The 24,632-nt window shown below is 41.0% G+C and overlaps 1 protein-coding gene across 3 annotated transcripts in view; it reads right to left on the reverse strand.

The window, feature by feature from the left end:
* LPAR1 (lysophosphatidic acid receptor 1) overlaps positions 1-24,299 on the reverse strand; it is a 69,584-nt gene extending 45,285 nt beyond the window's left edge. Inside the window, exons 1-3 of one of the 3 annotated variants that reach the window (XM_031054246.2) lie at positions 12,020-12,064; positions 10,172-10,244; positions 2,418-2,586 (exon numbers count right to left, since the gene is read on the reverse strand). In XM_031054246.2, the coding sequence (XP_030910106.1) occupies positions 2,418-2,477 (60 nt within the window). In that variant the 5' untranslated portion in view covers positions 2,478-2,586; positions 10,172-10,244; positions 12,020-12,064. Of the gene's footprint in view, positions 1-2,417; positions 2,587-10,171; positions 10,245-12,019; positions 12,065-23,911; positions 23,963-24,211 lie in introns of those variants that run through there. The other 2 variants (XM_005154844.3, XM_031054247.2) reach the window with 2 other exon arrangements.
* Between the last annotated feature and the right edge of the window lie 333 nt (positions 24,300-24,632).

Genomic DNA, 24,632 nt, shown 5'->3' on the forward strand with positions numbered 1-24,632 from the left:
GATTCAAACCTAAAGTAAAACCTGTCAGGGTAAGCTTCGGGTTGCAAAAGGCCCTGCTGAGGTCTCTGGAATCCTTCCCTGTGGTAAGTAAGAGCCTATTCTTGTTTGCTCTGTGCAGTTAAAGGACTGATGAGGGCAGAGGAATATTTATTACTGAGATGTATACACATACATCCATCCATTTCTACAGAAAATAGATATTGTTTACTTCTAAAGACTAAATTGACCGAATGTGAAAGAAACCAACTACCCTGGCAATACTTAACAAAAGTTTAAAAGATAAAAGTTTAAAGTATAGAGCAAAACACTTCTTTCTGTAACTGAGATGCTACCTAGCTCATGCAGAAGGCATGCAAGGCTACTTCCAAGTTCAAAAAAATCCTTAAAACACTAGTCTCTAAATGTCTTCCACAGCACACTGTGGCATCTGCTCACTTTTAAAAGGCAAAATATTGTCCTCCAGAAAAAAAACCCAAACCAATGTATTTTAATGCATATAGTTTTCTAAACTATACACTAAATTAATTTGTATGTCAACACAAACATGAACTGCAACCCCATGCAGTTCCAGTCTGAAAAGTGCCTTACTTTAATATTTCCACCTAATGATTTATCTCTTTAGCTGTGTCTCTCACTATGTTCTTGCCTGTTAAAAAGCCTTCCTTACCCTTAGAAACATACATGTCTCTCAGCAGATTGATTGAAGCTGTTAATCCTTTACATAGGAGTGAAAACTTAGAGATTCATCAAGATCTCAAGAAACATCAGATCCACAAGTTTACTGAAATCTATGGTAATTCATGCATGTATGTAAGTTTGTCTGTACGGGTATCAAATTTTTACAACATGAGGTTGAGAGAATGTTATTTTTCTACCACAATCTCCCACATCGAGTCTTGTCTTTGCTTTCTGTTGCCATTTATTTTCGGCTTCTGAGTCATATCTCAGTGAAGCACAGTCTCAAAATTCAAGAGTGGAGGGAGAGCTGTCTAGGTTACCAGTCAATGACAAGAACAATCCATTTATCTCTAGTCTTTTGTCTAGTGATGCAAGTCCAAGGCTGGATTTATTCAGTAGAAACTTCCTGCAGACACAAGACACATGCATTTATTAAGTACATATTCTGTAAGTACAACAGAATAGTAACAGCTGATCACCAAAATCGTTTACAAGTGATAACTTTTTTTCCACTCATTCCTGCACCACAGCTGACCTTATTTTCCCTTCAAGAAGACATTTATCCTAACCAACATGCTTAGATACACAAGTTTTTCATACACAAAGAAGGCTCTGAAGAGAGAACCCATGGGGACAGGGATGCAACTGCCTTTCAGAATAAGGAAGGAAATGGCCTGAGCGCTCTTCTTTGGAGAGTGAAAAGAGTCTGGTAGCAGTCAGGCAGCCTGGGACACAAGCATACAGCACCCACCTCCTACCAGGTATTCTGTTCTGCTGTAAAGATAGAGAATCCTTCTCTGACCCTAACAAGGACAGAGAGACAGACACTTGAAAAGTACAAAAATACTTTTAAAATATACTAGTTCTCCATTGGAAACGCAGGAGGAAAAAGAGCACAAAGAAATTTTTGCAAAGCAGATTTTGGATTCAGCTCATTTCACATCACCACCCATTAATGTACATGCTTTCTGTAGCTTCACAGGGTCCAGAGATCTCTGAACTACTGCACGTCTCAATGCATACTGCTAAGAGGTGTAGTATCCTGAGCCAAAGAATCTCCAGCAAACAAAAAAAGGAAAATAAACATTAGCTCTCCAGTTTTCTGTCATTTAACTGACTGAATTGTGGTGCCCTCTCCAGTAAAATATACACCTATAAAAGTTTAAATTGTAACAGACACCTGGGTTTTTATGAAATTCAATGGACTTTAAAAATGCTTTTCTGAGATATCTCCTTTTCCATTTGTAATCTTTACTTCACTAGAAAACACAAGTACTTGTGTTAAGTACATGGAGCCGAAGAAATCACTTAGGTATTTATACATACCACATCTGAAAAACACAGTTTAATTGATGAAAGAAAGATTAGCGTGTTAGTAATTGTAAGTGTATTATTAATTTTATCACTGCTTTTCACTTAAAACTTCGTTTTTTCTGGTAAGAACCCTGAAACACATTATGACCATCTACTTTGTATTCATTAGGCACAGGAAAAAACAAATCATAATGCAGGATCACCTACATGGAGTCAATAAATACCATATTTTGCCATGTATTTGCTTACACAGCAATGTTGTGTCAAAGTATAGTAACATTCATAGCAAACAATGAGCGTCTTTAATATAGTATTTCAGGAAAATTTCTCTTAATGGCTCAGAAGTGAAACAGGAGAAAAAGCTAGGATTTAATGAAAAAGGTTCAATCAGTTCAGTTGCCACAGTTTCATCATGTTCTACTCACCTCAATGACCTCAGGCTGGGACATCATGGAGGATGGCACTAAATCAGTGGGGATATCCATGGTAGCTCAATATGTCCTTGCTGTCCTTGCACCCCTCCTCTGCAGCTGCAAACAGTTGGTAGGAACACAGAAGTCCTTCCTTAGACCCTAGTCATGCTGGCATTTGCTCCTAGCAGGAAGGAAAAAGAGTAATTGTTGAGAATAACAAGAAAACTGGTTCAGTCAACATCCAAGCCAGGCTGCTTCAAAACCAGCTTGTGAGTTTGCACAGCCTGAGTTGCTTACACGACCATTCACAATAGATTTTGAAGATAAGTTTAAAAGTGTACATTGGAATTTGGTCCAGAACAGCAAAACAATTCACTTGACCACAGAAATCAAAAGTTACAAAACTGAACACAGCAAGAAGGCAATGCACAGATCATGTACACATTGCAAGGAAAGATGGTCACCTCCACAGCATTGGAACTGTGCTATCTGTATTTTGTTGTTTTTTTCTTTTATTTTTTATTTCCACACTCACCCCCCACCCCCTGAAGAGTAAGAGTACTCATAGATTTATTTTTTTTTATTTTTTCCCCTGAAATTTAGGATACATTTATTTCCTCAGCATTTTTTTTTCGTGCCACATAGGCACAGTTTACTGTAGGTGAATATACTGAATTGCTGTGTGAAGTCAGACAGGATGATCAACAGAATCAAGTTATTTCCATAACCTTAAGATGGTAAAGATCAGCTTCTGTGTATGTTTCTGTTTTGTTCAATGAAAAGCAAGCAGAACAGGGGAAAACTGGAAACGACCAAGAAATTAATCCCATTTAAAAATTCTGTAAGAAGGTACTGCAATTTTTCCCCCTCAATCAAGCCAGACATATACCACACAACCCACAAATTAGCCACAACAGAAAGGATGTTGGAGACTCACCTATTGCTCTATCTACCACTTCCTATTCTGTAGTCACAAAGGAAAAACACTCATTCTGAGTGTACTTGGCATCCAACAAATATATCAATAAATGAGCCCAAACCTACCTGGTGTTTTTCAAACTGAGACCATGGTGTAGCCATACAAACAATGCTAGTGACTTTCATGGCCACTGGTTCATTGTTTCAAACACAGCACTTACTTACCAAGCCAAGAACAGATAAGTGCTGTAGGAAAGTGGTACTCCGCAGACTTTTCTGAGTCAGTTACAGGTTTGGGTTTTTTTTATTTTTGTTCATTTAACTCAGCAGTTGCATGCCACTGTGGAAATTATTCCTCCTTCTTAAAAAGCATCATCATGAAATGCCTGCTTCCCATTTCAACACATCCCCACATACCTTACGTCACATGCAGCTGTCTCATTTGTCAAGCTCTAGCATCTCTTTTTCCATCTTTATACAGCTTTCCAGTGACCCCTATTTTTTCCTACTGATTTCTTGCTAGTAACCTTTCATTTTTTCCACTCCTTGCTCCAAATTTTTACTACTATACTCACGGAGAGGACAGAAAATGGGGATTTAGTATTCCTCTGAGAAAGCCTTCACTGAAAGTCAAAGAACTAAGCTACACATCCTTCAGGCTCCATATTTTCTTTTTCGAAAATAAAGTTTTTCTGTTGTCTGAAATTTACTTATTGTTCCACTGTGCATAAAAGATGAAGGAAACACAGTATTAACTTGAAATTACTGCCTTTTTTGACTTAGGGAAGCTTTGTTATTTGACCAAGCAAAGTGATTTTCAGTACAATTCCATCAACAACCTCAAGATAATTAACCAGCACATTTCATCACTGTCTTGTGAGCTGTCACAAATGTAACTTGAGTAAGATCTCAGAAGACCTTTGTTTCTGTTCTTCTCAAAACATGCTTAAAAGCAGCAGTGCCACTGCACCTACTTTACAGCAGCTCATTGTTAGTATTTTTTAAAGTTTATTCTCTTCTCTCAATCCTGAAATGCTGCCACTCTTGAAGATGGGGAAAAAGTTACAGATGAATTGAAGTTTCAGGAAAAAAGACTATCTAGACCAATACCAAAGGTATCCTTAGAGTCCTGTTTGCCACATGGAAAAAGGACAGAAAATGGTAATTTTTACTAGGGATCATCACAGACCAGAAGAGTGAAAACTAAGGACAAAGTTCTCAGTTAGCTTTCGTTAGCTCTGTGTACTCCAGGTGGAACACTAACATCAGAGAAAGCATAACCCCATAAAATTCAATGAGCACTTTTAAGAGGTGAGAGGATAAATATGCCTGTACTTATTTTTCACCATCTCTCCAAGAAACAGAAAACACAGGATTAGTAAAAAATCCTAAGCCTACAACCATTTGACATTTCCCCTTCTTCTCCTAGCTACATCTTCATTGCTTGTATTGCACTGATCCCTCAATTTGGACAGGAGAAGGAACGCTCTTCTGCATCTGTCTTCTCGAATTCCAGAGCCCAACATACACAATGATTAAGACTTTCTGCCAACTAGTTAGGCTCCTAAAAGCATTTCAGCTGAAAGCAGGTTGGACTGTACAAAATGTCTCTCCCTCCTCTCCCAACCTGCCTCATCATCTTCAGCAGTAACAAAGTACAGAGTGAACTACGCTTTCACAGCAGTGCAAAACCAGGCCGACTCTATTCAAGCAAACAAAGGTGGCTCCTCACTTAATACCCATGTGAGTTCATAGTGCAGCCCTGTCTTTTTCAAGAACTGCAAATAAAGCGAACAGGATCCTCAAATGAACTTCATGGAAGGGTATTATGACAGAAAAGTTAATCTCTATTATAAAGAAAGTCTCAAACAAAAGCACAGGAGTGAGATTTAGATGGCTTCCCGCACTACACACCATTGAAAAAAATAGCTAAATCTGGAAGCAGATTCACATGTATCATTAACAAACACTGCAACTGCAGGTGTCATGGGCAAATTGCACTCTGTGTATTCTTGACAGATGCTGCTGTCTTTAGTGAGTGCATCTAGAGAACTGTAAATTGGGGAAACATGTTGGATCTGTATGTAAAATTTGCACAATGAAGATAATAGAATTTCTTGTCCTCTGCAGAGGTGACTCATATCTACAAAAACATGTTTCACCATAAACTACAACATTTAGAAAGTCATTTATGGTAACACACCAAGTTTTCATTTGACTGATTAAAAAACCTGACCAACTGACATTCAGCAGAGTAGCACATCCCTAACATGTGGAGCAGGGATGAGTCCTTACCAAGCAAAACATACTGCTCCCTGACATACTGTGATTAAACATCATGATTTCTGGATCAGCTGTCTGTGACCACAGAAATGAAGAACCAAGCAGTTCTCTCATTATTTGAAGTAGTTAGAAGTTCAATCATGTATCACAAGAACATCATCTTGAAAGAACTGCTTCTGGAAAATCCATTACAATGACAAAAATTATGACACATTTTCCTTCTCAATTCACCATGATCTGCCATTTAGAAGCAATACAGCAGTATCAACAAGTTCTGCATTACTGTGTATCTCATCTGGGCTCACATGTGTAAGGTGTAAGGTACATAGTAAGGTGCTTTCCCTGACAAGCAAAATGGTTTTTCAGAATCTGTGGCTGTCAGTGTCAGACAATTTCAGGTGTCCTGCGTTGTTACTGTCTTTCAGCTTTGGTTTCCTGCACCCCCCTCAGAACATCTTTTGGTACCACAGCTTGACTTCACAGACTTCTTTCTGGATTACATGACTCAGAGGATGCGGATTTGGTATGACCTTGAAGCTGTTAAATGTGACTTAGCTAAACAAGACTACACAGCTCTAGTGAATAAAAGCCTAACGTATGGTTTCTCAGAGGACAGTTTTAAGTCCTAATTGATCTCAGATGGATAGGACCCATAAACCCATCAAGGAAAATAAAACATTTGAACAACATGTAAAAAGGCGAGAAAGTAAGGAAAAGATCTCACATAAGGGTCCCACTTCCAGATGTCACTTCAGAGACATTCCAGATTTCATGTGGCATCTTAAGTCTTGACATCCAGAAATAATCATCTGGCACCACTCACCTCCAGCCTTTTTCACTAAACTACAGCTGCTTGTAAGCATTAGTTTACTCAACAAACAAAAGCATGACCCCACCACGGTAGCCTTAAAAGGCAAATTGGCAAAGGCCATACAGGGAGGGGTAACAGGATTGACTTGATCTGTCTAACGCTTCATTTTACCACTTACCTAGTGATGGTGGTAACAGATTTTTAGCTACTTACTATTGACTCATAGAGGTTTTTTTCTGCTCTCCACTAATCACTTGGTTAATAAAAGAACAACTATGGATACACTTTCTGGCATGTAATGAAATAAACATGAAGGGCAGTAAGCCCTGTTTCAGTTTCATGCTGCTACGAAAAAAGAGGCCTTCCTTTTAATCTTTCCTACAGTGACTGCTAAGAACTACTGCACAAATTTGGATTTTCTTTTGCAAGATACAGAGCAGTGGATCTTCTTAACAGAAAGATATTACCTCTTCTGAGTCCTTATATTATTTTAGCTAAAGCCTTTACAACCTCTGGTGTTCTCACTCTGAACACTGCAAATGCAATGCACTAGCTTACGACTGTTGAAAAAGTTATTTAATAGTGACTTCAAACACTGAAACTTCTCTTGATGAACAGTTTAATTAAAAAAAAATCAAATAAAATAATTCTGAAAACTTCAGGATGGGTCAACATCCTTTTTGTAGGTTAGCAGCAGAGGTACAACTGTGAAACAATAGCCTCAGCAGACTGGCAAAGGGCAAACCATGCTGCAGAAATGCAGATAAGAAGCTTTTGGTTTTTCTGAAATTGCAAGGCAATCCAAACTCTAATAGTGTTGACTTCTCTGAAACAGTTTCAGCAAGCCTTTGCACAAACACTCTTTAGCTATTTATTTACTTATTTATTTTTTATTTACTATTGGTTAAAATGAGGGGAAAAGCCACACATCAGCTCCCTGTCCTGTCACCTCAGGACCTGCCTTTTCTTTCCTCACATGTCACATCTGGAGTGCTGTTTCAGCAAACATCTTGTTTTGTGTCAGGCAGCAGACTGCTGAATGTTGACGTGAGCTTGGTATGTGGTGTCTTAGAACAAATAAATGTGCCAAATGAGCTGCATAAAGCATGTGAAAATTTACTGGATGACCCACCAAAGCTTAAGGACAAGCTGAACTAAGTGGTTATGATCTCCAGAATACGTATTTCCTCCCAGTTCTGTCCTTTCTCTCTGTTTCAGGGTACATTCTGTCTGCAAATGTAGATAAACTCCTGCACACTGTGTTAACTTGCTCAACAATTAGAAGTGCTGCAACAAGTTAATAGCTGTGATTCAGTATTGAGTGAAAGAAGCAGGAAAAAAATAAGAGATTTCCAGGCAGAAGGTGTAGCCCATTGTTGTACTTCTGAACACCAGCAACAAGACTTTTTCCACTTCATGAGACTCTTGACCTGCTGTCTCCCATCAGGTTGCTGATGTCTCAGTAAAAGCAGCAAATTTTGCAGCAGTCTCAAAAAAATCTCAACAGATGCACTAATACAGTTTGGAAGGTAACACAAAACTAACTGTCAAACCTGCAGACAGCATGTGTATTTGAATACATACATTTTCCTGTGCAAATTCTGCAGCTTGCCTGGTGTCAGCCTGGCTCTTGACATCCCTCTTCAGAAAGCAGGATAAAGGCTGCCATCACATCCGTTGCCTATTACTATAGCAATACGTGTTGGAATAGATCTATATGGAATGGATCTATATGGAATAGGACATGGTACTGATTAAGCAGGTTTCATAGCAGTGAAACTCAAATTACACTGCTGGATTTGGAAATTTTGTCAATAGCATGGAAGACAATTATCTACTTCTCATATCAAAGGGGCAGATGGGAACACTGGCTGGGTTGTGCCACTGTTCATATATATCCCTGTAAAAGAAAGTGGATGCAACTCTCCAGCATGCCTTCACACCAACTACCAACAAATTGCACAAGTTACCTGTTATTATAGCACATGCAATACCACTTTCAGCTATCCCAGTGAAGACCAGTTATGCAAACATGCCTCCTGTTGAAGCCTTCATGTCTGCTGCTTCTAGTCACTGGACAGACTGCTTTAAACAGTAATGGAGCCATAGCATCTTACCCATTTGGTAGCTCTTCATAAGAATAAGTTCACTGTGAAAATGGATTCACGAGGTTTTAGTAAGGGGTCATGGAAATCTGGAAGGGGAGTACCAGATGAAGGGACAGCGTCATTCTGTTTACTGTGCTGGCTGTACCATTACTCGCTGGAAACAGCTGCTGCTGGTAAAATTAGATATTTCCTGAGTCCAAATTCACCATCTAGAACATACATTTTATTGGAGTTTGCTAGCATATGGAAAGGTTCAGACTCAACAATAAGAAATCTCTACCTTGGAAGTACTTTAAAAAAAAGAAAATCTAAAAAAAAACCCAACAAACAAACCCTACAAAACTAAAAGCACCCCACAAGCCAGAGTAAAGCATACTTGATGGTCTCTGTCCTCTCCCACTAGCAAGACTGAGTATCACAAAGCTTACAACTAGCAACTTTAAAGCAGCTTTTCTTGTAACACCCCACCCCCCTTCCTTTTTAAACAGCCTGAGCACTTGTGATTTTGACAACCAAAAAAAAAACCAAAAACTTCCCCAAGTTCAGATCTAACCCAGTCACTGAACACATTAAAGCAGATGCTGTCTACACAACTTCTGTTCCAACTTCAGAGAGACAATATCGTAAACAATTCTCTTGGAAGTGACTCAGTGTCACAGAGATATACCACAGAATCAGGGATTTTATTATTGCTATGGTTCCATATAATGCATCTGTTTCTATGTTTGTATGATGCCTGCTTTGGTTGCTCTTTGTCAGCCAATACATGTGTTCCATGAAACATACAGTGCAAACACATTTTAGCCCCTAATAGCATCAAAAGTAGGACAGCAGTGTGCTTAGCTTATTAACACCTTGCAGATTGCTTCACTGATAACAACAGCTTGCCAGATCATTTGGCTTTTACTTAAGCCAAACCAAATCAAAATACCACCAAACACCATCATGGGAAATTTAATTTCAACTTGCTCAGCCACCTGAAAAGCATCTTAAAAAAAAACCAATAAAGTAGGTAAGCTTAATGAGACCAATTAAAAATACAGAAGTCCAAAAGCATAATACTAAAGTTAAAAAAAAAAATGAATTAATCTTTCCCACTTTGCCTTCTTTCTTCAACCAGCTCACACCTGTACAATGCAAAGAATTTTTAAGAGGTGCTGCAGGGAAGTTTGCAACTTCCTGAAGCTAAAAGAGACTTACAGTTACCCCTGCTCAGTCTTCATTCTTAGGAGCACATTAGAACTGCTAGTCTTCCTTATGTAAGGAAAAAGAGATGAAATTTACAGCAATAATCTGAGGCTAGAAAGAACATTATTACAACACAAATTTAAGAATTCCCCTCACATTCAGTAGGACTCTTCCACAATACAATAATCAACAGAGGATCTCTAACCTACTACTTGCATTCACAGCACAGCCTCTGCTTAAAAAAAACCCACCAAAACAACAAGCTAAAAAAACCCTAGAGAAAATTACATCAGTCAAGCCTTTCTGAATAGGAGCTCTGTGGCTAATCACGGAAAGATCATTGTTCTGACCTCAGTAATTAAAATTATGAGTACTACAAAATCCATGCTAAGTCTTCCCGTGACAGAATACAGCCCCAGCAGAGTGCAGCAAAGACATGTCAGGTGGAGCCTCCTTACCCCAGTTAAACAGTTTCATGAACTTTGCAGAGGCAGCGTTGTGTGGAACTGTCCCTTCGTCCCTTCTTCCCCACTGCAAGATTAAGGAAACAATCAGTCACCTTATTCGTCTACCACACACAAAGCTTATTTACAACAATAAAATAGGACCACTGTGCATTGGCAAGCCCTCCAAGAAATCATCTGCTTTCACAGAGACTACGTGGGTCAGGAGAGACATCTTCCTAGTCATCCCACCAGGGCAAGATCAGAGCCCTCACCCATCCCACCAAAAAGCAGATCAATTGGATTATATAAAAGAAAAAAAAACCAACCCTCTATTCACAGATTTTCAATGGAAAAGAATAAAAAAAAAGAAAAAACAACTGAACAGTATGCTACCCTGAAGCATTTATCTTGCAGGGAAATCTTTTCCATGTGCCACTCAATTTTGCCTCATACCCTTTTTGAGGATGACAAAAGCAGTCTGACCACAGTTATGCAGCACTGGGCTCCACCAAAGGGCAGACAGTTCAAGTATCTATTTAACCTATTCATGTCTGCCTTTCTCCTTTACCTACTCTGATGCTTATCCCCAGAAGGATAAACATCATTGGATATATCATTTGGATATTTTACTGTGACTACAGTGAAGGTCCTTCAGTGAGAAGATAATTCCCAGAATTCTGAGCTGTTCATTCTTTCTGGTATTGTTGTGACTTGGGGTTGTGTTTTTTGCTGCTTGGGATTTTAGGCTTGTTTTTGTTTGTTTGCTTGTTGGAGGCATTGCTTGTTTTGTTTCTTTTTGTTGTTACTGTTTGCTTATTTTTTCTGACAAACCAAGAGTCTGAACCTCTGCCCACGAAATTCAAATGCATTTGTTGATGAATTCAATGGCAGGCAAGGAAGGCAGAAGGACTCCCCCAAGCACCTGCTACAGATCCAACCCTGCTGAATGCAGTGAGTCCTGATGCCATTCTTTCTGCAACATGTACCCATGCAATTTCCTCTTGTTGGTTACTCATGGCAAGAGGTATTTGAAGAGACTATATTGGCAGTGTTGCTGGAAGCTGAATGGATTCTCTTTGGCCCATCATGACACTTCTTTACAGATTAATGGAGATGACCAAAAGTATCTTGAAGAAAATATAACAAAAATCTTCCCTCCTATGTGTCAGTGGTAGCAAGATGCTCACTTTAAAAGGTCTTTTCTAAGGCACGTAAACATCACATCATGAAGGCAGGAAACTAAACATTACCATATCTGATAAAAAAATAATTTTTCTTGACCTTTCTAGTCTTGTGTCCAAAACAATTAACTTCTTTCCCTCAGGATATTCTAGGGGATTCATATCTTAACTACTATGATTTTTGTTATCAGAAGAAAAACCCACGTTTTTCAATAAGCAGAAAACACATTTTGAAAGGACAAACCTACAGTATTTGACATTGTAACATGTGATGCCATGAAAACTCTCACGCTAAGTCATGCCAATTATGGTACAAACTGGACCCACATTGGTAGCAAGCTAACCCACAAGGCACACAACAGCACAAAAAAAAAAGAGGCATCATTTTCTATTCAAATCTCAACATTATTGTTTATAGTGCCACCACCGTGCTGTCCACATATTAATCATGTTCCTTTTCCCCATTAAACATAGGGTACTTTTTTTCTCAGTTATACACTGAAGGACTCAAAATCCTATTTACCATCAAGAAAAAAAAACAAACACTTTCATTTAGTTTGTGTACTAGCCCTTTTTAATTTTTTCTTCTCTGACCTAGCTCAGTTTGCGTCCAGTGCAATTTTCTCACTTGCTCTGCCTCTTTTCCTGATTATTTCTATATTGTATCTATTCCACTCACATCTCTAGGGCAGCATTTTCTTGGGGTGTTTTAAATCCAAAAATGATACTTCATCTTCTCTTGAAGTCTACTGCTTCTCTGAAAAGCTTATTCTGAGCTCTGTCTGAAAAAAAAAATAAAAAAAATCTGTATTGCTTCCGTTTTAAAGCCAACACATCAGGTTATCTTCCCATTATCATCCTAAACCTCTAGACTTATTTCAAGCATTATCTATCAGAAATCTAGCTTCTCTAATGATGTCCATCAATGCTTGCTTGTTAAGGGTTGCTTAGAGATGATCACTGCTTTTCTGCTCAACAAGGCTGGAGAGCCTCTTCCCACTCTCAGTGAAATGAGTGAGTTTCTGCCTTAATGCAAGGGGTTCTGGCTGGTACATGAAGGTTTCGTGAGATGTACTAGGAGCTTCTGCAATGGAATGATCAGGTTGGCATAGGATAAAATAACCTTTAGCTGCTTTAAAGCATCTGTACTAACCACAGTACCAGCTTCAAGAAACAACTGCTGGAGCAGTTCCACTGGGTTTTTTCAAATTACTGGGTAATAGAACAATAAGATATCCCTGAAAGTGTATTTCTAATGTCTCTGTTTCAAGTAAAAACAAATGAACCAGGAAGACTCCAGAGTAATAATTCATGCCATCATCCAATGTCAACATTATTTTACTACTCTAAACTTCAAGAAAGAATCATCGGAAAATAGAGGAAAAATACAGCTGGACACAGACTGCTGGAAAATAACACCAGTCTGCTCAGGTTTATGTAAACAAGTAACTACAATGTGGATGGTCTCTCACAGCACAACCACAAGGAAGCTGCTGTCATATGACAGTGTTTTCATAATCTGCATTTTCATCATAATGACTTCTAAAGTACCAAATATTTCTAAAATAAGTGTTTTTGAAACAGTTTCTGAAACTCTTTTAAAATGGCTTATTTCTAATGACAGGCATTAAATTTGAAGAGGTTAACTAGCAAGGAGAAAAGTTCAAAAGTCACCATGGATAGCTCATCCTTTCAGATGCATCATTAGCTGTTGCTAGCATTGTGAGTGCATGTGCATGTTTAAAAGAAGCAAATATGGTGCATGCTTTTGTCCTGCTTCATTATAAATAACAGCAATAACAACTAAAACAAGCAAAGAGCTGCTCATTAGAATTACTCTGAACGCTGGAATTGCAAGGAGTGGTTTTCACAACACATACTGGTAGTTGACAGAATTTAACTTAGTAAGCAAAATAGGGATGAGAATGCACTAATTGGTATCATTAAAGAAGACAATAGCAATACATAAAGTCACTTCTATCAAGATATAAATCACCATATAGGATACCAGGATGGTATCACTCCTCAACAGGAAAGGCAGAAAGAACTTATCTTCTCAACAACTTACAAACAGACATTTAACATTTACTTCCAAGAAGAAAAAACAAAATGATGCAATTAGACACTTCCAAGGATCAGTAACAGAGACTCCATTTGCTAACTCTACCTTTTGTTTAGACCTCAGAAAACAAGTAGTATGCTGGCATTCTTCTGAAACAAGCTTGTATTTAAACATTCAGGCAATATCCTTTTCACTAGATAAAAAACATCTGGATGATAACAGACTGTCACAATTCTCTAAACAGTTTTTAGGGGGGGTCAGCATTAAAGCAAATACTCCTTTTCCCACCCCAGATCCATGAAACAGATGTTCAATCTTCAGACAGAATGAATCACCACAAAATACAATAATGTGGAACTACTGAAGCCAAGGAAGTCCATAATTAAGCACACCAAACCCCAAAACCCAAATTACAAATGTACCATCCTAATATAGCCCTACATGGACCCTGACCAATGGTGCACAAACAGGAGTTTAATTAAGTTTATCTGAAAGAGAAATTTGCAAACCACCCCCCACAAAAAAATCACACTGAAGACTGCAAGGCATCAGCTTAACATGGTTCAGGCCAGCAACAATGCAGACACAGTAAATGTTTATCAACCCCTCAAACTAGAAATAACAGTCATGCTGCTTCAGAAATATTTTTGTAACATCTGCATCAGTTCAGCTGAATGTTCTCCAGGCAATTTTTGCAGTGTTGTATTTTGCATAGTTGAGCTGAATGAAGTTTGAAAGAATTCAGAATTGACAATAAGAAAGAATTATCTTAATGACAGGGTTTAAATTCCCTATTGTCACATCACTATTTTTTCCCAAGGCCACAAACAAACTTATCTGATGGACAGCAGTGACCCAGAAATAGGATCTTACCTTTGATCTTGCCTTGATGGAGAGTGAGCCAACCCAGTAGCTCAAAACAGCAAAAATCTTAATGTTGACAAATGAATGGTAATTATGTCTTGCCCACCATGTGAGTCCCTGGTGTGCTCGGGACAATCACCCAGAATTTGTGAGTCCATGCTATGAAATCAGGGATGGCTGCTAGTTTCTTGGCAGAGATTGAAAGGGCTTCCTTGTTTCCATAGTCTGAACTGTATTCCCCACCATCTAAAGCATCCCAACCCAAACAGTTGGGGATTTTGAGGAACAATGTTTAAGGATAATCAGGAAGAAACATACTCCCCAAAATATCCTGGGAGCAGCAGCAGCTGTCAGTAGGGCTTAGTAAGAGAGCTGCACCGGAGTACTGGGTTTTGGCCTCAGGTAGCTCATGCTGATCATTCCATGAATTCAAGATTTATAAATGCAAAGCAGTTCTGATATATGCCCTGTAAGGGTACAGATGAAGAAAACATTGAGATTTCATCACCTTTCTCTCTGACCCTTCCCTACTCAATTATCAAGTGAAGTTTAATGCATCTTGAGTTGCTGCCTATCTGAATAACCAGGTAAACACAGGGGATTAGCATGCAGCTTGGCTAATTCACTTTAAGAATTTACTTGGATTAACTCTGAGTTGTGTTTAGCAGACAAGCTTTTAGTGCATACAAGAGGTCACATGAATTAAGTAGGCTGTTGTAAATTCACACCATACTTCAGTGATTACTCAAGCTTCTCTGATTAGGTCCTCAGCACACATACCGCCCAACAGAGACTACAAATACTTCAATGAGAATATTTGGGAGATACCAAGGATCCAAGTGGAAAATTAAAAGCCAGGAGGCAGAATGCAGTCAGTGTTAAAAACAGAATAACAACAACAACAAAAAAAATCTAACACAATGATGGAAATGTTGGTGTTCAAGCACTACCTAGTATGCATTGCTGCTTTTCAGATACACTCCTTTTGCACATCTTTTAAAGAGCAAGAAAGAAGAAAAAACAATCATATTGGAGAAAAATGCAACTGAACACTAATGGACTCTTAAAAGATAAGAAAAAGTAGCAGCCTGCCTCAAACTCTCCCCTTGGAACTCAGTGCACATTAGTATGGATACAAGCATTAAATGCGCACACACTTCAAAGCCTCTTTAGGACAGTTTGTGATGAAAGAATAAGCCATAAACCATTACTTGGGAACCACTAAAACTCTTTCTTTTGCAGCTACACAAATAAACTAAGATGTCCAAGGGATTCAGGCCACAAAAGGAGAATGTACTGAAATCCACCCACAAACGAGATTTTTTAGGCATCCCACAATTGCAACCCACCAGCTGTGTCCACAACACGAAAGCTGAAGGCCTATGCAGAGCTCCTCTGACCCTGAACAAAGCCCACTTAGGCATGCTGGGTCTGATTTGCAGTCTCCCCCACTGCTGAGCTGCCTCTCCTAGGCTGGCCAACTTTAGCGTCCCCATTTACTTCTCTCTTGTGGGACTTCACTCGAAGTGCTGCATTCAGCTCTGGGGCACCCAGCACAAGAGGGATGTGGAGCTGTTGGAGCAAGTCTAAAGGAGGCCAAGAAGATAATCAGGGGACTGGAGCACCTCTGCTCTGGAGACAGGCTGAGAGAGCTGGGCTTATTCAGCCTGGAGAAGACTCAGGAGAGACCTGATTATCAACCTTCTAGGAACTAAAAGCACCCTACAAGAAAGCTGGAGAGGGTCTTTTTATACACACATGTAGTGATAGGACAAGGAGGGATGGCTTTAAACTATTTTTAAATTAGGTATAAAGACTATAAAAATGGTGAGGCACTGGCACAGGTTGCTCAGAGAAGCTGTGGCTGCCCCATCCCTGGCAGTGCTCAAGGCCAGATTTAATGGGGCTTTGAGGAACCTGGTGTAGTTGAGGGTGGCCCTGGCCATGGCAGAGGGACTTGGAACCAGATGAGCTTTAAGGTTCCCTTCCATCCCACACCATTCTATTATTCTATGATTCTGTACAAACATATGGCATGGCACACTGGCAGAATTGATACTGGTTTTGACAAAACCAATGCTTGCTACTTGGTCAGCTGCTTTGTAAGGCCATTGTTGGGTCCTGACGTCGCCTTGGGTCCCACAGCAGCCTTCTTCCAAGAATGTTCCACTTAAACCAGCAGTCAATATTGCCAGCTGGAAAGAGTAAAGCAATCTAACCAAATCATCAAAGTTTGCCAGTATAGCTATACTGGCATCCCCCTCTAGTGGAGGCACAGCTTATACCAGCAAGAGTCCCCACTGCAGGGTCCCACAGGGGAACTTACTCAAACCACAAGTGGAATGGTCACACAGACATGGGGGGCACTGAATGATTTCTGCCACAACTCCGGGAGGCAACTGCAGAGCAGCTTCACGTTTGAGTTTGCTGTCAACTGAGAAACATCACGTTATCCTGGGTAACTCCAAGGAAAGCGAGTATTTTCTCTCCCTCCTTTTCCACATGACTGTCAGAAGCACAACGAAGCAGGATGCAGCTTGAACGCCAAAGACTTTCCTGCACTTTTGTGCCACTCTCCTGAAGAAAAGAAGCAGCTACTTTCCCAAAACAATCGTATCAAGAATCCCCTCACAGAGCCTTCATAGCACATTAGGAAAAATTTAAAAAGAACTGAAAAAGTTGTAAGCAAGTCTCTCAATCAGAACTTCGTCATTAAAATCTGGGCAACTGGCTTCATAAGAAACTCTGTGGAGGAGATGCAGAGGCTGGAAATCTGCAGGACCACAGCAGAAGTGTTTGTTCAGCCATACTAGTTTTAAGACATTTATGTGTTCTACAACCACGCAATTCCCTCCTGTCATTGAGCTGTCATCAGCTTGCACAGCTCTCCCAGCATTTTTTTTATCTAGACTGAACCTCTTAGAGTGCTTTTGCATGAGAAACATACCATGCTTGTTGGAGAACCAGGCACTAAGCCACGCTATTCCTATCAACCGTTTTCAAAATTGTAATAATTCTAGACCCCTATTTTAAGCCTACTCACTAACTACCAGAATTGCTTTGATCACAGTAATACCCTGAAGTTTCAGTCAGCTTCCGGTCCCCCTAGCATGGGCTATTTGAACTAGGACACTACAACTGCTGTAAACAAGAAGCTGAGATACTAGTGGAGCAAAGAATTTGGAAAAGTCTTGTGTAATTTGCAAGCTTACTATACAGGGAAATGCACTGCTCTGAGGAGAAGTTTTCATTAGTTCCATCCACAGCTTTAGGAAAAGCAAAATGAACCTCATGTGTTGCCAGCCACACCAGGACAGCTCTCAAAGCCCTGAGCAGAAACCATGCTCAGGGCAGGTCGAAGGCATCCTGACTCATCTCTACAGCTCTCCATATCTGCCACATTTTAGGAGGGAGAACAAGCAAAAGGAAAGACCATTAAACTTGATAGGCATTTATAACAGTATCTTTCAAGTACAAGACATCACATTTAAGATGTTATTCTTTGAACATTAAACACAGTAACCAAAAGAAAACAGAACCCACCAAAAAAGTCCACAAGTACCTGATGCAGGCATGGGAATGGAAGGAATACCGTGTTTTGACCACAATAACTACTGCCACAGTTCCTCCCAGTGGAAAGCACATTCTTCTAGGGGCAAGGTGACCTGACACAGTTGTTTGCTTGATGTATTTACCTGCAGTCCTCCACTGAGGTCTCCTGTGGTCAGTCAGCCAGCTGAGGGCCAGCAGCTGTAGCTGGTGCTACTACTCAACAGTTTGGTTTGCCTTTGCCCAAAGCAGCAGGAGAGTAGAGGTGCTCACCACCCACCAGGCCTCAGCGCCACAAGTTGAAGGGATGATGACTGCCACACTGGCAGCATTCCCAGTGCCAGGATCAGCTCTTCCACCTTGCTTCCCACCAGCAAAGCTGATTTGGAAATGAGCAGCAGACAAGGTTGGCCTTTATCTGCACCAGTTTCCCAGTGACACCTACAGCCTGGCTGGGGATGGGAAAGGGAAGGCATGTTGCCCTTCTCACACCTCAGCTACGCAGCACCACCCCATTCCCTTGCTCAGCCACCAGCAGCAGCTCAAGGCTTCAGGACACCATCCTGCAGGTGAGATGTCCACAACGGGTCGAAAGCAGACTGCGCTATCCATGTCTAAACATTTAGTGAAATCCAGTGGCTATGGAACATCTACCAATGCCCTACAGCAACAAACAAATCAACACTTGCCATGTTTGCAAGGTACATAGTCAATTTCCTCCTTAGAGACTAGCAGTATCTCTTCTTTCCTTCAAATACCAGCCTGAAGTACAACCACCTAAAATATAGATGACTTGTACATCATCTCCCTTGATTTCTCAGATACCAGGAAGTCTTTGCTGGAGTTTGTGTTAAGCTCAGTGCTCTTAAATAATCACTCACCTTTCCAAAAACAAGCAAAATTTCTCTATGCAGTTAAACATTAAATACTCATCCAACACACCTTTTTATTTAATTTGAACAAAGATGCAGTTGACTTCTTCACAATCCAAAAAAAGGATACTGCTATATTTACACATACATTTTTCCATCCAGGCTGAAAACAATCATCCCCAAATGGCCAAAGAACCTTTAAGAACAGTCTACGTAAACTGCTCCCCTAAATAATGTACTAGCACTATTTCGTATTTGACATACACACCCTAAAAAGAGGGGGAGGAAAGAGGGAAAGGGGCTTACAATGAAAACCAGTATGCATTTCCCTTGCCAGATTTTTACCACTCTTAAAATCTCCCACAATTTTGTACAGAAATATCTTGCCTTTGATGTCAATCCAATGTTTCTTTGCTTGCTTCTGCAAGCACTGCAGTATGCAATACATTTTGGAACTGGCAAATACATGGATGTACTGTCTAAAGAGTGCCTGTGAAATTCACCCTACTCAGAAGGTCACTGTGGCACATAAATTCCTAAAGAAAAGGCTTAATGGTGTGTAGGTCTCATGCTGGTATATTACAGAGAGTTGAAGTTTATTATATCAACTATCAAGCTCATCACCATTTTTTCCAGCAGTTTCATAAAGCCACTTCAGGAGCTATTCACAGTAGAAGCAAAAGCAGAAAAACAGTATTAGGCTTGCATACCTGGCACCTTTGTATTTCTACATAGAAGGTGAAAGCACCTCCAAATAATGTCTTTCAAGTTAAACTAATTTAAACCAAAAATAATCCAGTTGGCACAAATCTGTAATGAAGTTCTCACCAATAGAGTACCTGTGCCCCCAAACATGTTTCCTCCTAAAATAGATACAGACTTCCCACTTACACAACTGGAAGCACTTCTTTTGCTACCAATCCATGCTACTTACCACCACCTCAGCAGCAGACTACACTGCGATTTGCAGGGGAGAAATGGCAAGGGGCGACACTTACCTCCTGTTTCCCAGCATCAACAACTGCCAGGTCATCATCCAGCTCCACCGGCAACAACCTTCAAGGCATTTGGAAAGCAGAACACTTTCTACATGCATCAGTGGAGGACACCCTGCAGGCTATTCATTGCAGAAGTGGCCTGAGGAAGGGGGATGTGGTTCCTCCCACCCCAGCAGTGCTGCTGGCAGGGACACACATGCCTTACCCAGACTCCTTGAACCACAGAAGCCATGCAGGTCTGTAGCTGGCTTCATCTGCCAGAAGTAGAGCAAGAAGGTTCATTTTCTTTTAAAGAAGAAATGTTTCTTTAACTGGGGGTATATATGCCAGCACTCACCTGATGTGCAGTAACGTTATTGCCTACATGATGTGGGTCAAGAAGGGAGCCAGATCCAGTAGGAAGGATATGCAGAACTGAGAAAAATGTGTTTAACAATTTACTCCAGTCTGTGCCTATCAGAAAATTCTGAAGAGTATGCAGTGATCCGAGCAAGGCTATTGTTCCTCTGTAGAGAAATGCAATGCCTTAAGTACCTCAACAGGTCTTTTTCAAGAGCTCTTTAGAAAAACGCAATGATCACAGAGTTGCCATGTGGGATAGGAATGAGTGTATGCTACCCAAACTGGCACTAAATAGCTTCTTTTCCTTAGTGGTGCTAAATATTACACAGATGAAAACTACATTTTCAGGAATAAGAGGAACCAGTCATTAAAAAAATGAAAATTGATTCTAGAATGCAACCATCAGCCAAGCCAAGACTTTGCAAACCAGGTGTGCTGCTAATCAGCTTGAGCATGGGAGAAGAGTGCCAGGCAGTCAAGAAACAGCAATAGATGAGTAGGAGACATCCTGATATACAAAAGCAGACACTTGTCAGAATTCTCCTCTATCTTCAAAAATCAAAAACAAGGCACCTGACCTGCTTCAGATGTTCAATTTCATTTGCTTCAGTACGTCAATTAGGTGAAAGAATGCACACAGACAATGCTTCTACTTGTTTTAAAGTAACAAAGCTTGAAAGATAAATGAAGAAAAACAAAAGTCCCCTGAAATGTAAGGAGAACAGCAGATCTTATTCCCTCGATAGAGCTTTCATCTGTCTAGGGAGTAATTTTGTCTTCTACCAAAGCAACACATCAGCCGTGCACCTGATCCAAACCTGTTCATGCTGGTACAGATTTTATCATTGACATCTATGTGCCATGAACAAAGCCTTAAGATTGTGAGTTAGCTATGAAGGAAACTCAAGAGCAAACACTGAATATGTATGTTCAGCCCTAATGTTGCACCACTGAGAAGGGTCACATTTCCACAACATCACCACACAACACATGGAAAAGCAAAGTCAAACACACACATGGGATGCTACATAATCACTACCAGTTTAAGACATTACCACCTCAATTAGCATTAAATCTTCACATTTAAAATGAGTTCTTACCTGAAGAGAAAGCAACCTGAAAGAAAAGGGCAGAGGAAGAAAAAAAAAAAGAGTGCAAATATATTTTTTCAGCTATTAGCATTGCCTTTTGATAATTTCTGTGCATTTGTTTAATTTAATACAACCACAGTGTTTACCTTTTTAGAAGTTTGTTTCCTCCTCATACTACTAAACTGTTCAAAAGAATAATACCCATTGTTAAGGAAGAAGCAGTGAAATATATGATAAAATATTGTCTACTTTATGCTCCTTTCAGTAAAATATTTGTATGTGTCTTCTCCCTGGCATTATTTGTAGAGGCTGCAGTTCAAATAACCCATTTAGATGGATTTAAATTGACCTGAAGTGTCCCTTAAATTACATACACTTTCCTTTATGAAACATAAGAAATCCTCCAAATGTAACAACTTCCAGTTTTGGAATGGAAAGGACAACAGCCTCACAGTACAACCTGTTCCCATTCTCGAATTTCTAGATGTCCTTGGATGGACACCTCCAAGATCAAGAGCAATGTATGTGAGAGCTCCTCAGGCAGCCCTGTTGGCAACAGAACTGCTTTCAGTTTTCCTCTGTGCCCCTACACTAAAGAGGCCCCATGCAAAGCAATCGACAAGGTAACAGCAATCAGCAAGTACTGTCAGGTCACCACCTAGAGGTGCTCAAAGACAGCTCTTCAGACTTCTGGAGGAGGAAGCTTACCTCTGGGAGCTGGTGCACAAAACTACTGGGTAGTCAAAGGTAAGATGGTGGTAGTCTCCCAAAGACAAAAGCTACTCAGAATTAATATTTTAATTTAAACCTCTGAATATTGACAAAGCAAGCTCAATATGGAGAAGCTACTCAGAAACAAATAACTATTCATTAAGATGTTAATAATGTCCCATCAAAGCAATGTAAAAGCCTATCCTATGTTAAGTCCCACCTAAGTTTCAGCTCCAGAGTAAAACATGTTCCTAAATGCTCCCTCCTGGATTCACACATGGTTTCACTGGGTGACATCTACTTGCATGACCAACTTAAAGGCAGATTTTTATTTTTCCCATTTCTTAGCAGAGAAGGAATTATATTTTAGTTGCTACAATCTTCCACAGCTACTGATAAAAAACATGCAGCCGTAAGTATCTTTGCACACAATTATAAGATCTTCTGTTACTTGCTCATTGTATTCATGTATTATAGCCAGGTGCTCAGTATAGCATTACTTCAATTTTGCATTTCCCATATGCTGTGTCTCAAAAGTGTTTAACCTTTCTATACTCTCAGTATTTGTTTGGAAGAGGGGAGGAAAAAGAAAGCAGGCACCAGTCAGTATTTTCCTCTCTCCAGCCAGTACCATTTCTAGTAAGTTCCGAGAACAAGGTTTATAGCAGCCAGGGTCTAATTAGTGCAACCTGTAATAGAGAGTGATAAGGACAACACTATACTGAGTACGAAACAGTTTCCCAGCATTCCTAAATAACATTTACTTTGTTATTTGCTTCTGAAAACCCAGAACAACCACAGTTCATGTACAACTCCACAGGATGAGACAGTGTCAATCTTTTGTGGTGAAAGACAGAGTCAATCTTTTCTGGAGAAAGATAGCGTTTGATTTTGTGTAGTTAATATTTAATAAAAACAACAGTAGAACACATGCCTATCAAGTTGCCTCATAAATTCAAGTGCATATCAGTTAAGGAGAAGCACACGGCACGCCTACAGCCGGCATTAGTGAGCTTCAGGACAGAAGTGCACTTACGCCTGTGCACACAGAGCACCACTTCAATCGACCACTGAAATTGCCAGAACACATTATTTTAGTACTACTGTATACCCCGTCCTCGCACAAGAGTAACAGGCTACATGGCACGCAGTCCTGGCTGCCAAATTGAAACACGATTCTCAGACCTGAGAGTGACTCATTTTAGACCAAATGGTACAACACACCAACTCTGACTTAGCATTCAAGAGGCTTTCTTTTAAAACATAGTTGCAGCAGTTCTTCATAGTGCAGGGCTGTGGCTACCCCAATCCCCCAAAACTTTGGGAATACAGGTTGCCTAGAAGGACTCCTGCAAGCTATTCAGCCTTGACTCTCCCAAAAAAACCCCAAAACTACAGCAAAGGAGGAAAAAAAAAATAATGGGAAAAGGAAGGAAGGATTTGAGCAGCTTCTCATTTATTCACAGACAACTGAAATTAGAAAGGTGTGAGCTGCTTCACAGAGAAACTTACCAGGAAAAAAAGTTTAGACATTGCAACAGTTTTCTGATAAAGGGCTAAGCAGAAATCTTTCTCCCTCATTTCCATAGGAAGAGGTGTTTGGGGGTGGTTCCCATTTTAGAACTGTTTAAAAAGAACATGCAGAAAGGAATGAGAGGAAAAAACTTGGTCCCTCTGGTTCCACCTCTCTCTTCTCACTTCAGTTTGCTAATGGCTTTTGTCCGAAAACAACCACCCTGCTCCCTACTCTCCCGGTCTCTCCCTAAATACTCCACACCTTGTTCTTGCCATTCATCCTTTCCCTGTCCTTTACCCTTGTGAACCCCACAGAACGTAGCTCCCATCTGACTTTAGCAGGGAAATTCGTCCGGAGGACTGAGGAAGTCAGGAGAGAGAGGTGGCAACCATTTTTTTAGCTAGGACTTTTTCCACTGCCTTAATTTAGTGTAAGTAAATCCAAAGAGTCTTCACGAAAGAAGAATTAAATAAATAAATCAAGTTAAAAATCAGGACAGCCCCTAAGTAAGCGAACAGTAGCAGTACTGTTAGCGTCCCTTAATCAAACAAGTGTCCATCACTTACTCCACGCCAACCTCGGAGATGCTAGTCCTGCAGACACAGCCGCCTGACCCGACGCCAGCAGCCCGTTAAAGCCCGTCTCTAACGCGTCCGCTACCGGACCCCTTCCGCTGCGCCTCCCCCTTACCCTGCCGCGCACCCGCCGAAGTTGGCCCCACTGTCCGAAATACTGAACAAACCGCCGAAAAAAGAAGGGAAAAAAGGCGCCACGGACACAGAGCCCACAGGAAAAGAGCAGCGGGCAACTTCTCGCAGGCGGGACCCCCCTGCTCCCCCGTCCCATCCGCTCCGCGGGGCGCTTACCTGCGGGCGCTGCGCGGGGTTCCGCGGGTGCGGATGGAGGAAAGAACAGAGGGACCGCGGCGCCGCCGCCGGCGCGCACAGAGGGAGGGATGAGGGGGAGGGGGCAGGGACGGGAGGGAGCGAGGGAGGGTGGGAGGGAGGGAGGGAGGACGGGCTCCCTCCGCCCTGTTGCGCCCGCCTCTGCCGGGCGGGGGCCCAGGTGCGCCCCGGTCCGCCCCGCCGGGCCGCGCTCCTACCCCGCTGCAGCCGCAGGGGGAGGAGGGTGGCTGCAGGGCGCGATGAGCGGGGACATCCCGCTGTGCCCTCGGCTGCCCGGCTGCTGGCAGGAGCCCGGCCCGTGGCGAAGGGTACCTCGAGGAAGGGCGGTGTGGGACTTCGGGGCAAGGGCTGCCCAGCACTGGTGTGCAATGGATATGGAGCA

The sequence above is a fragment of the Melopsittacus undulatus genome, chromosome Z (assembly GCF_012275295.1).
Source record: "Melopsittacus undulatus isolate bMelUnd1 chromosome Z, bMelUnd1.mat.Z, whole genome shotgun sequence".
Classification (NCBI taxonomy): domain Eukaryota; kingdom Metazoa; phylum Chordata; class Aves; order Psittaciformes; family Psittaculidae; genus Melopsittacus; species Melopsittacus undulatus.